The sequence below is a fragment of the Rhipicephalus sanguineus genome, chromosome 4, assembly GCF_013339695.2.
Source record: "Rhipicephalus sanguineus isolate Rsan-2018 chromosome 4, BIME_Rsan_1.4, whole genome shotgun sequence".
NCBI lineage: Eukaryota > Metazoa > Arthropoda > Arachnida > Ixodida > Ixodidae > Rhipicephalus > Rhipicephalus sanguineus.
This window is the reverse complement of record NC_051179.1, coordinates 19,501,453-19,516,926: the sequence shown is the minus strand read 5'-3', so window position 1 is coordinate 19,516,926 and position 15,474 is coordinate 19,501,453. Positions and strand designations below refer to the sequence as shown.

The 15,474-nt window shown below is 46.0% G+C and overlaps 1 protein-coding gene across 1 annotated transcript in view; it reads right to left on the bottom strand.

Moving 5' to 3' along the window:
- The window catches only part of LOC119389541 (protein pelota), a gene marked incomplete in the record, with an annotated part of 8,346 nt that extends 412 nt beyond the window's left edge, over window positions 1-7,934 (bottom strand). The window contains 7 exon segments of the mRNA XM_037656857.2: window positions 1,605-1,645; window positions 1,734-1,794; window positions 3,993-4,156; window positions 4,865-4,955; window positions 5,057-5,207; window positions 6,367-6,459; window positions 7,737-7,934. Of these exon segments, the coding sequence (XP_037512785.1) occupies window positions 1,605-1,645; window positions 1,734-1,794; window positions 3,993-4,156; window positions 4,865-4,955; window positions 5,057-5,207; window positions 6,367-6,459; window positions 7,737-7,777 (642 nt within the window).
- Window positions 7,935-15,474: the final 7,540 nt, after the last annotated feature.

The following is a 15,474-nucleotide window of genomic DNA, read 5'->3' as shown; positions in this document are numbered from 1 at the left end:
TCAATCCAACAGAATTGTTTTTACAAAATAATAATTATACGCCCAAGGTTGGCAGGTTCTTTATACATAAAAACAATTTACTCAACACACCTTACTTGGTTATTTTCATTCAGCCGTACTGTCATGAACACCATCTCAAAGCGACAAACCCATGCATGACAGCGGGAAGGTTTCGTCCACGTCGGCTGCGTCGGTGTTTTCGTGTGTGAGGCAACAGGTGAGGCACGTTTGCAAGAGAAGCTTGTAGAATGAGATGTTGTTAGGGTAGTTGGGTCATTCATTCAGAAAGAGGTTACAACTGCGCGAATAAGACACCACGTAAGTAACAAGGAAGCCCGCACACACACACACGTTGCTCTTCGTGTGTGTGCATGTTTCTGACCTGGTGTCTTATTCGTGCAGTTATAACCTTTTTCTGAAGGTTGTACGGACGGCGAGGTTAGCTAAAAAAACAGTTTGCGGCTCTATGCGGCAGCTAGACGTGAACATTGTGCAACGTATGCGTCAAGCCAAGGCGACGCGTGCTGCGTCTGCCACCGATGCGAGCGTCTCTGCGCTGAGCTCGGTGCGAAACATTGAGGAGCGTTCGCTGGTCCTCGTATGCTTCACGGCGCGTTTCCCGAAGCCTCGGACCACGAATAAATCCAGGCTTTTCTAGTATATTGTGTCCTGTGGTTTCTGTACGCTCTTTTTTTCCGGTGCTATATTTCGGTGAAACGCAGTCGTGACTCGCGACTTGATTGTTATGTGCATTTCACTTCTTCCTTTTTCAACTTTGTGCGCTGGGTTTTTGCCAGAGATCCTTACGGCCCAGTGTGTCATACTTCACCAGCTTCTGCCAACTCTAGCGATGTGTGCGTTGTCTGTGTTCTCTCTGTATTTGTTACAATTTATTTGTAAGCCGAGATGCATTTGTTGTCTGCCTTGCATTTCTGTGCGGTGCTGTTCTCATTTTGTGCTTTTCACATGCTCAGCCTCTACCGTGCCTTGTAATAAAAATATTGCGGATACGCTGTGTCTTTGATTGATATATAGATTGACCGCTTGTTCCAAAAGAAAAACACAAGCGCGATAAATGAACCTGTAGTGAATTATGATTTCCTGCATCTCTTTCTATTATAACTAAAATGAAATAAAAAATTCCTCACGACATCAATTCGCACGAACCATTGAACTATACAAAATAGGGAATCGCTAATTGAAAACGACAAACAATAGCTTTGCCATTTGGCCGAAGAAATAAGCAACTTTCGCCATAGCCAAACGTCAGTTACGCACAGTAATTCAAAATTCGCGCCAGTGAAACCGAAACAGGAAGCGCAGGCCACTTGCGCTCACCAACCACCAGGTGCGCTAGGGTCGATTGGGTCACTGGGGTCTATGGGAGTGTCCACTCTTAACTTTTTTTTTTTCTTTCTCTATGCTTCTTGTGTCGACACCAGCCATCACATTTTGTGTCTGGTAGTACAATAACATGCTACGTGTGCCAACAATGGTTGTGACAAATTGACAATGTGCGTTAACCCCCCAAAAACCACAACAAAATCTATTAAAGCCGTACAATGACCTCCCAGAAGAAGAAATAAAAGCAAATTTTTACTTACTTTGACAAAGCCGGGACTGGCAACCAATACACACTTGACAACTGAAAAAGAAAACGCAAGAAAATTATAATAAGATAATGCAATTAGTACATTCACCAGTGTGTGCTTGTAGAAGGAGCAATAACTCACCATCAAAGTTCACATGCCGCAAAATTGCTTGCATCACAGCTTCATAAAATCTCTGCAAACCCTAAAACCAAAGAAACCAGATAATGAGCAATAAAAATAACACGATGAACAGCATACTCTCAGATTCACGTGCTGCAGAACTAATGTAGGAAAACAGAAGTCGCTTGATATCTGTATTGCCAATTTGCTGCTGTAATCATGAATGGTGCTTTCTGAGAAGCCACCAGGGGGCCTGTAACTAGCTCACCTATATTAGGTGGCACCAGGAGACCTATTCTCGATGTGTACATCTAATGGACTGTCCATTTCGACCACCGCTGATTGGCTGTAGCTCTGCAAGCAGCGCACCCCATTTTCGGTTCTTCTTCCAGAACATCATTTTGGCATCGTGAGCTCTCGGCAGGAATGAGAGGGAGGAAATGAGCTTCAATGCAACGAACGGGGCCTCCTGACATACGCTTTTGGCTGCGCAAATCTTGGAGGCCATGCATTAGCTCTGATTCTGTGATTGCATTAGCCCTCGAATAGGGTTTAATGTAGCCACCCGTTTAACGCACCTGTGAAGGTCGGTACATATCCCCTGCATCGTTCACAAGCATCTGGGACATGCTCATATGCAAGGACAGGCATGTCAAGTTTGTTTAATCATTCTGTTACCGCACATTTCGTTCACTTTTTCTTCTAACACTGGGAGTGTGCTATGTTTGGGATATGGCATGGAAAAGCCGTTGAAGAACTCGATACCGTCGAGGTGATTAAAAAAGAGCTTTATTTTACACTGAGTGAGGCCATTGAGGCCCTGCTAACAGCCCGATGTCCCCGCTTCTCCTGTCGTGCTCAATGGTACTTCTTTTTCCTCTTGTGTCGGCCCGCTGGCGCTAACGATGGAAACAACTTGCTATGTGGGTGTGGTTTGTCTAGATGGTCAAGAGTGTGATGACATCATCGCTTGCCGCTTTCTCAGGTAACTGAATGCGCTCCCCCGAAATAGACATGTGCATTTAGATGGAAAGTTTGAGAATTGCTCCCCAGTAGTTCAGAGAATTGCTCCCCAGATGATGTTTTGTTTTGTTACACAAATTGTTATTGTGCTTATATACTTTCTTCCGTTAGAACCCCTACTATTCTATGGCTACGGGTCTAATCAGTGTTGTAAATTTACAGGAACTGTATCATAAACAACCTCAATAAAGTGTTCAAAGTCTTGAAAGTCTTGAAAGATGGCTAGGTGTCTAAGCATTTCATTGCTAAATGCCAAAGTGGTGGACCCAAGCAGGTTGGGGATGAGCTATAGAACTCCAGAGACCAATTAGTTGTCAATATTCCAGATGACGCTACGAAAAGGCATTTGCTAGAAGAAGAGGACCCCATCTTGGAGAAGGTCATCGATATTATTATTAATATAGAAGACACTGCAAAAGGTGTCTAAGAGCTGACTGTCAACGCAGAGTGGTGGATGTTCATCGGCTACCACGGAGCACGAAGACTGCTGGCGCCTGTAATTGCTGTGGCAGGCAACACGGTTAACTAACATGCTGTTTTCAAAGTCTTCGTTGTTTCTCGTGCAGGAAGAAAGGCCACACTGCAAGATGATGCCCGGTGATACAAGATGCTACGGGAAGTCAAGATTCCACAGAAAGGAGTCACAGAGGTCAGCAAGGGGGTGGTGTTGATTTTCATAAGTCTGCATCACACCTATTTGGAGCATGGGAAAGGCACACCCTATTGGCCATGAAAGAAAGCGCCATTCACGATTGCAGCAGCAGATACAGTACTTCGTTTCCTACGTAACATGCAATCATGTGGACAGCTATGCAAGACTAGTAAAAGTAACCGCAAAGACACACAGGGCACAGAAGGAAGACACAATACGAGATGGCAAACAAAAGTGCATTGTGTTTTTGCGGTTACATTTCCTAATAATGAATAACCAACTGGCCTACGCCCACACTTTTCTAAGCTATGCAAGACAGTTGGTCATCAAAATCTACAACTCTGTATGCTTTGTTCCTAGCTTTCATGCTTGCAACTACTTGCACAAGCCTGGGAGTGACACACATTGACAGACTGCAAATGAAAAACTCAAAAAGTCCTCATTACCCTGTTTAGCGTACAAGTGAGAAGAGCTCTACAGATGCCTCCAGGCCTCAGTAACACTTGTGGTCCCAGAGATTCCAATATACTACTATTTTACAAAGACTGAGCTTACTATGCTGCTAAACCCGAGATAACAAGGATGCTTAGAAGTGTCATTCTGACCTTGTCATGCTGTGAGCAGCTTCCCTTTCGTTTGCGAGGGATGCTGACGTCAATCTTTGCCCGCACCAGTGTCATGGAAGACGTGACGAGGCAGACATGGGCCAGTCCCTCTTGCATCACCACTGCTGCCAGGTCAGCATGTTGAGTGACATCGCATGCCATGTCTGGAACGGAGCAAAGGCAACATAGAGAAACGACGAAAATGCATAACGAGCGCCTCAATATAAACAGCAAAATGTGTAGAAGTACTTTTACTAATAGAACAACATAAATAAAAAGATAAACCAGACTACACTAGTAAAACACACTTTCAGGTGCCCTTATTTGGCAGAAAACAAGACAACCTGCCAGACAAGGAAGGTGTCTCCTTTTGTATTCCACGCTGAAACAGCTTTGAAAAATCAAAGTGAAATCGCAACTCATCTACTCACACTTTGCAAACAGACTCAAAAGGTACCAGTACTGTAATAAGGACATACTAATCAATTTAGGTGATGTTTAATCATACCAACCTTATGTTCCACTACCTGTCCTTTTAAAGGCACAGGCAGTGTGATAAAAGGTGTGTAGCAAAGGACTACTGTGTTGCGGCAATTAATAGCATGTGCTACGAAACAGTGTGTATACTAAATCCCAAGCAGTACTCTGGTCTCATTTCTATTACTCAAGCACACAGTTCCAGTCTGACAGTCTTACCACTTGCTCCAGAGTTGTACAATAGGCCAAACATCCCTTTAGACATCTCTTATGACTATGCCCATTATCACATTTCCATTTCAGCCCACGAATTTACTAATAAATCCTTGAGGGCATCATAACAAGTAGTTTATTACATTCAGAGTCCTCTATGTAGTACAAATATTCAGCCTTACCGAGCCTCTCTAAATGCACACTGTCCCAGTGTTGTTTGGCGAGAGTGAACTTTCTGTTCATTTCCAAGTCCAATGTATGGTAAGCACCCATCTGCAAAAGAGACAATTAATAGTTGTGAAATTATGGTGCCTAGTTAATCTTTTCCTTGGAGCCTAGACACTCGAAGCACAGGTCACAAAATGAAACCGTACCTTGACGTACTGGTTTTCCGCAATGTTGCGGCCCTTGACACGGAGCACACATGCCTGTGTGTCAAAATCAATGCTCTCAATGCAGATGACGAGGGTAGTCCGAACTCTATTGCTTCCGGTACTGCCGGTTGCCGACTCTGTGGTGACCTTTCTGCAATTACAAAACATGCGGCCCAACACTGTGAGTGAAGAAATATTGTCAAGAGCATTTGCAAGCTTTTCCCTGCTGCAGGTGACAGTGATTTTACTACCTGCCCACCCAACTTTGTCGCAGGTGTATTGCCCAACTCCTTTGCGCATGACTACAGTCGGATACAACTTAATTAAGTCCGGAGAGGCCCTGCCCAGATGATTGAAGTGTGGCAGTCGATTACTTCCACAACTAAAGAAATAGTCCCACTCTTACACTCGGCAATGTTCTCCGAAGGAGGATCACCGGCTGACCGGCTCATGATGTCAGTCTGGAGTGCACGCCTATTGGTGCAGGCTTGTGTGCATCCGCCTTTGAGGAAGAAATGCCACGGACTTCTAAAGTTGTATCCAACTACAGTAAACTAGTGTCTGCACCAATGGCCCACTATGTCTGCAACGCACAGGACCATGGAAAGAGATGGTCACAGATGGACACGCTGCACTCTCATTGCTGCATGTCAGTAAGACTCTATCTGCACTCTCCAATTATATAACTTGTTCTTCCACTATAGACTCTGTGCAGATACTACGTGACACTGGATGATGTAGTAATCTGTGTCACCAATGGAAAGAATTTCGAGCTTCGATATACAGCACAATGAAAACTCATAGAACACAGAAGCGAACCGAGCACTGTTCACTTCTCAAAGCTTAGGTCATGCTCGACGAGCAAGCTGAATAGTTCATCTTCTGGATTTGGTTTCCCATACATCAGGTCTGTTTCACCTCAGCGCTCTGTTCACTTTTCTGTTTCCTTTGTTTTATTGTGCAGTCTACTGAAACTTGCATCATGCTCTACCAGCAAGCCTAATCGTTTGGTGTTCTCGAGGGAGTTTTATCCTTGACATGTGAAACAGGCACCTGTGACTTTGTGCTTAACTGCGTAATTCTATGACTACTGAATTTTTTGCAGCAGGTTGATGCCAGAGGCTACAATGACATGTGGCTGATGCTTAGAAAGAGGTGCTGACAGCTTTGGCTGTCACTCTAAAAATATAAAAGTATGTGTTTAAGAATGTCGCTGTTCTCGCTACACTCCAAAGTTGCAAGTCTCATTACTGTTGCTTCGCAAACTCTAGTCCCAAGTGCCGAACACAGAGTCACAGCATAAAACAAACCTGATTGTAGAAGCCTTGAGGCTGTCGCCCTGGGACATCAAGTTGTAGGCGTGCCACATGTCCTCAGCCTCTTCGGGAATGAGGGTGACATTCCTGAAATCACATGATCATCAGACAAGCGAAGGAAAACAAATTTGCTACCATATATTCTCACACTTCCAGTACCCAATTCCAAAACCGTGTGACTATGGATATTTAAATTGTGAACTTCACAGTGCCCAGCATCTTCACAAAGACGCAGGACAAAAAAGAACATGCGTGTGTTTAGCCTGGCGAGCACATGCAATTATGAACGCCACTAATCAGGATGTAAAGTGAGTACTAAATTACGATGTAGCAGGAACAGAGAAATGAGGAAGGAAAGTGACAAAACTGTAAGTGTTTACGTTCTTTTTCACGCAAAGAAATGGCTAATAGTGAGAAGGAAGTGTTCCTATTTACAAGTGGGCCTGGCCCGAGCCGTTGCGGTAGAGCCTAGCCTGTCAGAACGCATACAAGGACGAAATTCAGCTGAAGTGCACTTTACTCAGTGCACCAATATAAGTTTGAGAAGTTATGAAAGAAAGAACAAATTACATTTGTAGACTCGTAAAATTAGGTGGCGCCATGCAGGGGGAAATTCGAAGATGCGCACCGATCATACGGTTGCATAGAAGCATCGACATGGCAATTGTCCGCTCCTTAAATAATACATCCCTGGAGAAGTCCGATGTCAAACCTTCCAATCACCTTTCTCTGGTCAAGCCGAAGCAGAACGACGCCTTCGAAACAGATGAATGAATCACATTTAAATCACCGAACATTTATATCGGAAACTCCGTTCTCGACGTATACTAGAAGTACCTACATTCCAGGCCCACGCAAAAGATTTAAAAGCTATTATTCGCGGTAAGAGAATAGCGCTGGGAGTTAAGAGAGTTGTAAGTAAACCGATCGGCCTGTCAGGCGACAAATTGGCGGCTGAAGATGAGAAGGTCACTTTACCAGCGAAATGACCTCGGTAAAACGTTACTTGTCAAAATCTAGGTGTGTCACTACTTGTACCGTCATAGAATATTCACGTACGCAAGCCCCTTCACACGTAAAATGAACGGGCAGTAAAAATTCTGACAAACGACGTGCGGCTTACTCGCGTAGCGAGTGGGGGAGCTAGCCGTCCAGATTCGCATGCCGATCGAGCACAACACACAGCTAGCAGTTTTCTTCCAGCTGGCCACATAAATCAACAGGTGGATACAAAGCAGGGCGCTATGTACAACAACACCATAATTTTTTCATGATTTGTCGGAGCACGGCGCGGTAACTCAACTCCCGGCTGCCACGATTCCGGCGATGGTGCCCGAGATGGCCTTTTTTTTGGTATCGCTTACCCGCTTCCGTCCTTTTCGATGAACTTATGAACAAGCTTCATCGTTGGAGCTTTGAAGCCTTCGTCAGTCTATGAATAAACGGTTGAACTTGATGAATGGGAAGTAGATAAAATCAGTTCCGAACGTCAGACGTTTCTCGAGCTCACCGACATCCATGATTTCTGCTCCACGTAGCCGCCTCGTGGCAAGCGTCAGCAGCTTCAAAACAGCTTTGTTAATTTATTAAAGATTCTAGCTACAATATATCAAACACTTTTACTGTTTTTGTTGTAATTTGGCAACACACGTAAAGTTAATTTCCAATTCACGCGAAATTGTTATTTTTGTACAAAGCGCGAAATTTGAATTCAGTTACGGGAGGCGTGCGTTCGTCAACTTTGACGCTCGTGAACTCACAAAGGTTTCTACGCAACTTCGTCAATGTGTTTGGGCTTCGAAGAAACTTTTGTTTTGTAAAGTGTAAGGCGTTGAAATCAGCTCGCACTCTGGTATCGAATGCGCCGCATCTAACACATGAAAAAGGTACGACCACGTGAAACCGGAACTTCGATCGTTATCTGTTGGCTTTGTATGGATATAAGCAACAAGAAACCGAGTCGTTTTGTTCCTTTTCTCGCTCAGGGTTGCACATGGAACTCGTTTGTACCGGGTTTTGGTGAATCAGGGGCGCAAAACGTCATGACCCCTGTCAGGGGCGTAGCCAGGGGTCAGAACCCCCGACTCCCAATGGCCCCAATGACACGAGACTTGTGCGTGCATTGGGGGACAGCACAGGTGGAAAAGACGTAGGGTAAAAGGATGAAAAAACAAAAACAAGACAAAAGCAAAAAACAGGACGACAGGAAGAAAGTTTACTCGAGATCCACTTTACACAGTAGCCACCGTGTGCATCAAAGAAGAGTGCACGTTTTCGATATAGAGCACACCCTTTTACAAATTGCTGGAACTTTTATGACAATTGCGGCGGATCGCACGAATTATAATAATAACAATAACTAGGCCTGTATACGCATAGAACGAACATATGTCTGGTTACAACGTAGTCTGACTGTGGTTAATATCAACCTGCGATACATTAGTGGTGCAGGCTCTTCTCACATTCTGTGGTTAATATCAAGCCTGGGTTCTCCATTTTTCATTAGGGAAAGAAGTTAGCTGAAACCATGGGCAGTTGTCTAACTTATTATTCTATTTTTTCCCGGATATTCTCGAGGCACATGTGAGTAAGTTACATAGGGCAGAGGCAGAATAATAAAACACAAGAACGAATAACTAATGATGAGGGCACTTTATTGCACTTTTGTTGGAAGTTCGTGGGATGAATGATCGTGAGCTTCTGACAGTCTGATTATATCTCTGATTGCAATGACTTTGTGGTGGTTGTCGCGACGGGCTGAAAAATATGGCACAGGGTGAATGAAAACGGAGAGAAGAGCTGTAACTTATAGTACCATAGATACATTGCGCATGCACCTTCTTTTGTTAATTTGCTCACTTTTTGTTGTTGTTAAACAGAGGTCACCCTTTGCTTTTATGAAGTCTGCTCTCAGAACAGGGGCGTACCAAATTGTTCGCGCTTGGACGGGCAAACCAACGTGTTTGTCTGGTGGATCAGATGAAACGTTAGTGATTATACTGTGCCAAACCAACGAACGTCGCAATCTCTTTTTTCTTCCTTATTATACCGCATTCTGCGTGATTCCTTTGCCACTATTGTATGTACAGACGGGTCCACTGTTAAAGGGAACACTTGCGTCGGGTATGTCCGGATTTCGCTCTCCTACAAAAGCCTATAGTGGCTTAGATCTGCATAACACTACTTGTGGTTGGCAGTTGCGAACCCTTATGATAGACCAGTAACGTGCACGAACAATCTTTGCGCATCCGCTAGCCGTTAGGAGGCCAACAAAATGAAAGTTGCTCATTCCAGTGTACCCTTTAACAGTGGAACGTACTGTACACACACACACACACACACACACACACACACACACACACACACACACACACACACACACACACACACACACATATATATATATATATATATATATATATATATATATATATATATATATATATATATATATATATATATATATATTCTGACGAAGGCCGTGCCACGGCCGAAACGTAAATGAATAAAAATATGCAATTTTCGTAAGTGTGCTCCTTCATTTCTTCAACTACATGTGCACCGAACCTTCAGAACTTTCTTTTGAATATATATATATATATATATATATATATATATATATATATATATATATATATATATATATATATATACACTGGAACGACCATATATATGAGGGTGCATGTAATAGTATTACAAGCAACACTTTTTATGCATTAACCGCACAACGTTATGCATGAACACAATTATGTCGATGGCGGCCTTAGCTAGTGGTATAGATTTGTACCGTTCAATAAAATTTCGTCAATATCTATAAGCTGCTCACTAATAATTGAGTAGGTTGAAATGAGAGCTAGTACATTTTCTTTTCCGTAATAAGTACTTCACTTTCTTGCACATATGACTGTGATGTTTCCCAGTTTCGTTACTTCGTGCGTTATCATCGGGGACTTCAACGCTCACCCTAAACTCTGGGGAAGTAGCAAGATCAATGCTAAAGGCAGAAATTTGGTGTCCTTCGCTTCCGACAATGAACTATTCTTGCTAAATGACGGCAGTCCAACATTTTTGCGTGGTTCAACGTATAGCAGGTGTCTTGACTTGGCATTTGTGTCACGAAGCCTCGCCAGGCGTGCTGGGTGGTTCCCTGACATAGAAACGCATGGGAGTGACCACATTCCCACGTATGTTAAGATTGAAGGATTCTCCCCTTCTAAGATACGCAATAGCATTCAAAGAGTGGACTGGACAAAATTTCAGTCTCGCATGGAAGAGCAATGTCAAGCGAATAGCTCACTTGCCTTAAAGGAGATAATCAAGAGCACGATACACGATACTACGCGTACTCTCACATGCTCTTCGAAATTAACGGAATTTGACATCGAGTTAGAGCGACTTCGAGCAATCCGACGACGTGCTGAACGAAGATACCGACGCACGGAGGCAATGGAAGACTTACGGACCGCTCGACGTCTACAGAAGAAGATTCAGCGCCGCATAGATAAACTCGAATCGCAACGTTGGACTGTTTTTTGCGAGTCCCTTGACCCTCGTAAACCTCTATCGCTATTGTGGAGGACGGTACGAGGTCTGCGCACAAAACACATTCAGAGGTCACCATTCAAGGCGCTAGCTCTCTCTCAAAAGCGACCTGATATTGACGTGGCAGAAGAATTTTGTGCCAGATTATCTGGGCAACTCACAGCACCAAACAGCCTATTACCCTCGAGCATCTGTCCACAACCACGAGATCCCCGCATGGATTTGCCATTTTCCATACATGAACTCAAGGCAGCACTAGCTTTGTGTGGACACGCGTCGGCACCAGGGCCCGACGGAATTTCGTACAGAGCCCTGTGTCATCTGGGCGAACGCGCGAGAACTTTTCTCCTGGAGTTGTACAACAAATCCTGGCAAGATGGCACGCTCCCGACAAGCTGGAAGACTAGTCGCCTGGTTCCACTGCTGAAGCCGGGCAAGTCACCGTTGGAGCTCTCATCCTACCGCCAAATCGCATTGGCCAGTTGTGTAGGCAAAGTTATGGAGAGGATGATCCTCGGACGCCTGGAGTGGTACTTGGAGTGCAACAATACCTACCCAGATGCCATGGCAGGATTTCGACGTGGTCGATCATTAATTGACAACGTAGTCGACCTGGTCACCTACGTTCAACACGAGAAAGGCCGAAAGCGTCTCTGCGCTTCTTTGTTCCTCGACGTCAAAGGGGCGTATGACAACGTTACGCATGAAGCCATCCTCACCGCTCTCGAAGAGGTAGGAATAGGCGGTCGGATGTTACGTTGGATACGTAGCTATCTCTCAATGCGATCCTTTTTTGTGAGCACCGAGGACGGCCAAACATCTCCACATTTTAGCTACCGTGGCGTCCCTCAGGGCGGCGTACTCAGTCCTGTGCTGTTCAATCTTACGCTGATTGCCCTCCTTGAGCACCTGCAAGCACAGTTAGGCTATCAATCAGGGGCGTAGCCAAGGGGGGGGGGGGGGGTTGGGGGTTCAAACCCCCCCCCCTCCCGAAATTTTTCAGTTTTGCTTGCGTATATATACATGCACACATACAAACGCACGCACGAACATACATAAAGTATGGTTGAACCCCCCCCCCCCCCCCGAAAAAAATTTCTGGCTACGCCCCTGCTATCAATGTACGCGGATGATCTCTGCATTTGGACGTCCGCCGTAACACGCCTACAGTTGCGAGCGAGAATTCAAAGAGCTGCCACTCAAACTGCCCATTACCTCCGTAACAGAGGCTTGGAAATTTCTTCCGAGAAGTGCGCTCTCGTGGCGTTTACGCGCAAGCCTATGAATACCTACAGCGTAATAATCAACGGTAAAGCTATACCGTATATTCGATCACAGAAGTTCCTGGATGTCATAATTGACAGAGACATATCATGGAGCCATCACGTATCGTACCTAAAAAAGCGGTTGATTGGAATCTGTCATCTGTTGAAGTTTTTCGCTGGGAAGACTTGGGGAATGTCCCCAAGTGCCATGCTACAGCTGTACAGGGTACTTTTTCTCGGCTTCCTGCAGTACAGCTTGCCTGCATTAACCAACGCAAGCAAAACAAGCCTACGAACGTTACAAAGTGTTCAGGCCCAGGCACTCCGGATTTGCCTAGGCTTGCCTCTTAGTGCATCGACGGCGGCTTCTATAGCGATCGCCGGAGACCATCTCATCAAGACACACATCGACGTTGAAACACTCAGGACACATATAAGGCATCTGGCTCGGACTCCCCGCCACCACCTAGCCTCTTTACCAGCAGACAGACCACGCGCATCTTTTTGCCAAACGGTAGCCGCGTATCGCGAGTCTTTACCAACATGTTTCATGCCCGCCGCGAGACCTTCGATTCCTCCGTGGTGCCCGACTCAGCCCAACATCAGCCTAACAATACCTGGCATCCAGAAAAAAGCAGATATGTCGTCACCTGCCCTTAAACAGCTCGCTCTACCCCTGCTGTATGAGAAGTACCAAGGCTATGTACACGTATACACTGACGGCTCCGTTTTGCCAGACAGCTCAACTGCAGCAGTTGTGATACCGATCAAAGCCACAACAATCAAATTCAAGACCTCCCACCTAACGACATCGACGGCAGCAGAGCTCGCAGCGCTTCGTGTCGCATTACATTTCATAAGTGATGAACGGGCACAAAAATGGACTATGTTCAGTGACTCCAAGGCGGCACTACATTCTCTTCTGTCACCTTTACGACGCGGCCCGCACGGACAACTTGTATTTGAGATTGCAGAAGAGACGCACCATTTAACTGAGAAAGGGCATGAAATAACTTTTCAGTGGCTTCCAAGTCACTGTGGGATTATCGGCAATGAACGGGCTGATCAAGCTGCCCGTTCCGCCCATACTGAAAACAATCAACTCTTAATACCGCTCTCCAGAACTGACGCTGCACGGAAGCTCCGCGTGCTTGCTCGCCAACTCACCATGTCGCAGTGGAACGAGCCACACTTCCAGCACGCACGACTATATGCCTCAGCCTTCGAATTCCCCCAGGACTTCGTCGAAGTGACGCTACACTTCTGTGCAGGTTATGGTTGGGTGTCGCATTTACCTGTGCGTACGCGTTCCGCATAGGAATGGCCGGCACCGCAGCTTGTGACCACTGCGGAAGTGATGAAACAATTAAGCATATTCTGTGCGACTGTCCACAGTACGTTTCGCAGAGACAGTCGCTTTGCAACGCACTTGACAAATTGGACGACCGAACTCTTTCGGAAGAAAGAATCCTGCGCCACCGACAGGACTACGTCTCAGAGACAGAGAGTGATTCGTGAAAGAAATGAAAAGGGGCGCTATTTTCTGCCTCCCGTCGTGGGGGCACGGCTCAGCGCCCTTAGGAATGGGGAAGGGGAAGTAAAGATGATAGAAGAAAGGAAGATAGAAGGAGTGATTAGCGTGGCAAGTGTGTCTTGTCCACGAAGGCGGGAGCACGAAGCCAAAGGGCTCGTCTATAAGGTGGCGAGGTCCGCAGAAGCCGCAAACTCGAGGAAGGCTCGCAGGGCTTGCAGCTTTGAACGTGCAGGAAAGAGAAAGTCCTCCACCGTTGTGGCAGGGAGACCGAGCAGGCGATAGCGGCGCGCCATCAAGCGTCGTTCAGCGGCCAGGGCGGGGCAGGCGCAAATTATATGGTCCAAAGTTTCGTCGTCACCGCATCTGCGGCACGCAGGCGATGAGCAGCGACCCTTGGAAAACATGCGTGCCGCAGGCCAAGCACTGCCGGTCCGCAGGCGAAGCAGTAGCCACCGCTCGCGTCTCTCCAGGCCGGTCTCTGGTAGGGGTGGCGGTGGTTTGCCGCTTGCCACGCGCGTGTCAGGGTGGGCCGCTGGAAGCAGCTGCCGCAGTCGTTGCCGGGAGTAGTCCGACAGGGCTATCGCCTTGGTGACTGGGGTGTCGCCGTGGTGTGCTGCCTTAGCGGCGGCGTCGGCCTCCTCGTTACCGACTATCCCAACGTGCGAGGGAAGCCAGTGAAGGGACAGACGCACACCGCTAGTTTCGATGGCGGTTAGCTTGGCGTGCAGTAACGCCACGGTAATGCCGGCTTGGTCTGGCTGCAGCAGCGCTTGTAGGGCTGGCCGGGAGTCGCACAGGACCGCCACGGGCAGCTGGGGTGGCAGAGCAGCGAAGTAGTCAGCTGCCAAGCTGTGCAGGCGCTAATGCGCTTTCTGCGTTCAACCGGGCTATCAGAACGGCTGTGATAGGACGTCCTGCATGTGTGTGCATGTGTGCATGTTTTGTTTTGTTTTTATTTTATCTCCCCCTCTCTCTGTCCTCTTTCCGACCCCTATATCCCCACCCCTGTGCAGGGTAGCAAACCGGTCACTCGCACCAGGTTAACCTTCCTGCCTCTTCCTTTTCATCTATTTCTCTCTCTCTCTCTCTGCACATATTCAGGTTTGCTTATATATTGCCTTGTTTGCTCCCAGTCGAAATAGTGTTTCTAGCACGTGGTTATTATTATTACTAGTGTTATTATATTACTGTCATTGTTAACTTGTCAACGACAAGTTTTCTTTCAAAAATAAAAAATTTGTTGTATTAGCGTAATACACTGTTCATACTAATTGTATTTTTATTTTTAACATTGCTTGGAGGGCCTTCCCTGTGGTTACACCGTTTGCATTGGTGTATACACCAATGCAAACGGTGTAACCAGGATTTTTTGGAGAAATATTTGGCCCATTATAACGTTAAACTACACCGCACTATTACCTCCCGCTTCGGTTGTTAGCTGTTTATTATTGGTCGAAATTTTCTGGGTCATGCACACAGCACCTGCGCGTAACCCGATGCAACAAATGATGCTAAAATGATCCATCGCGTAATGACGACTTATGCACGGCTTCACAAAAATTAAGAGAATAAACTATTTTCAATACGGCATATTGCTGGCCATTGGTGTCTGCGGCATTCCTAAGAAATTTTTGGTTTGCCATAAAATGGCCTGCTTCTGACGCGACGTCACAAATCTGTGAAATATCGTGGTGTTCAAACGACGTGTGCGCACTAAACAGCGCATTGAGATTATGAAAAATATCTAAGCTTTTTTTAGAA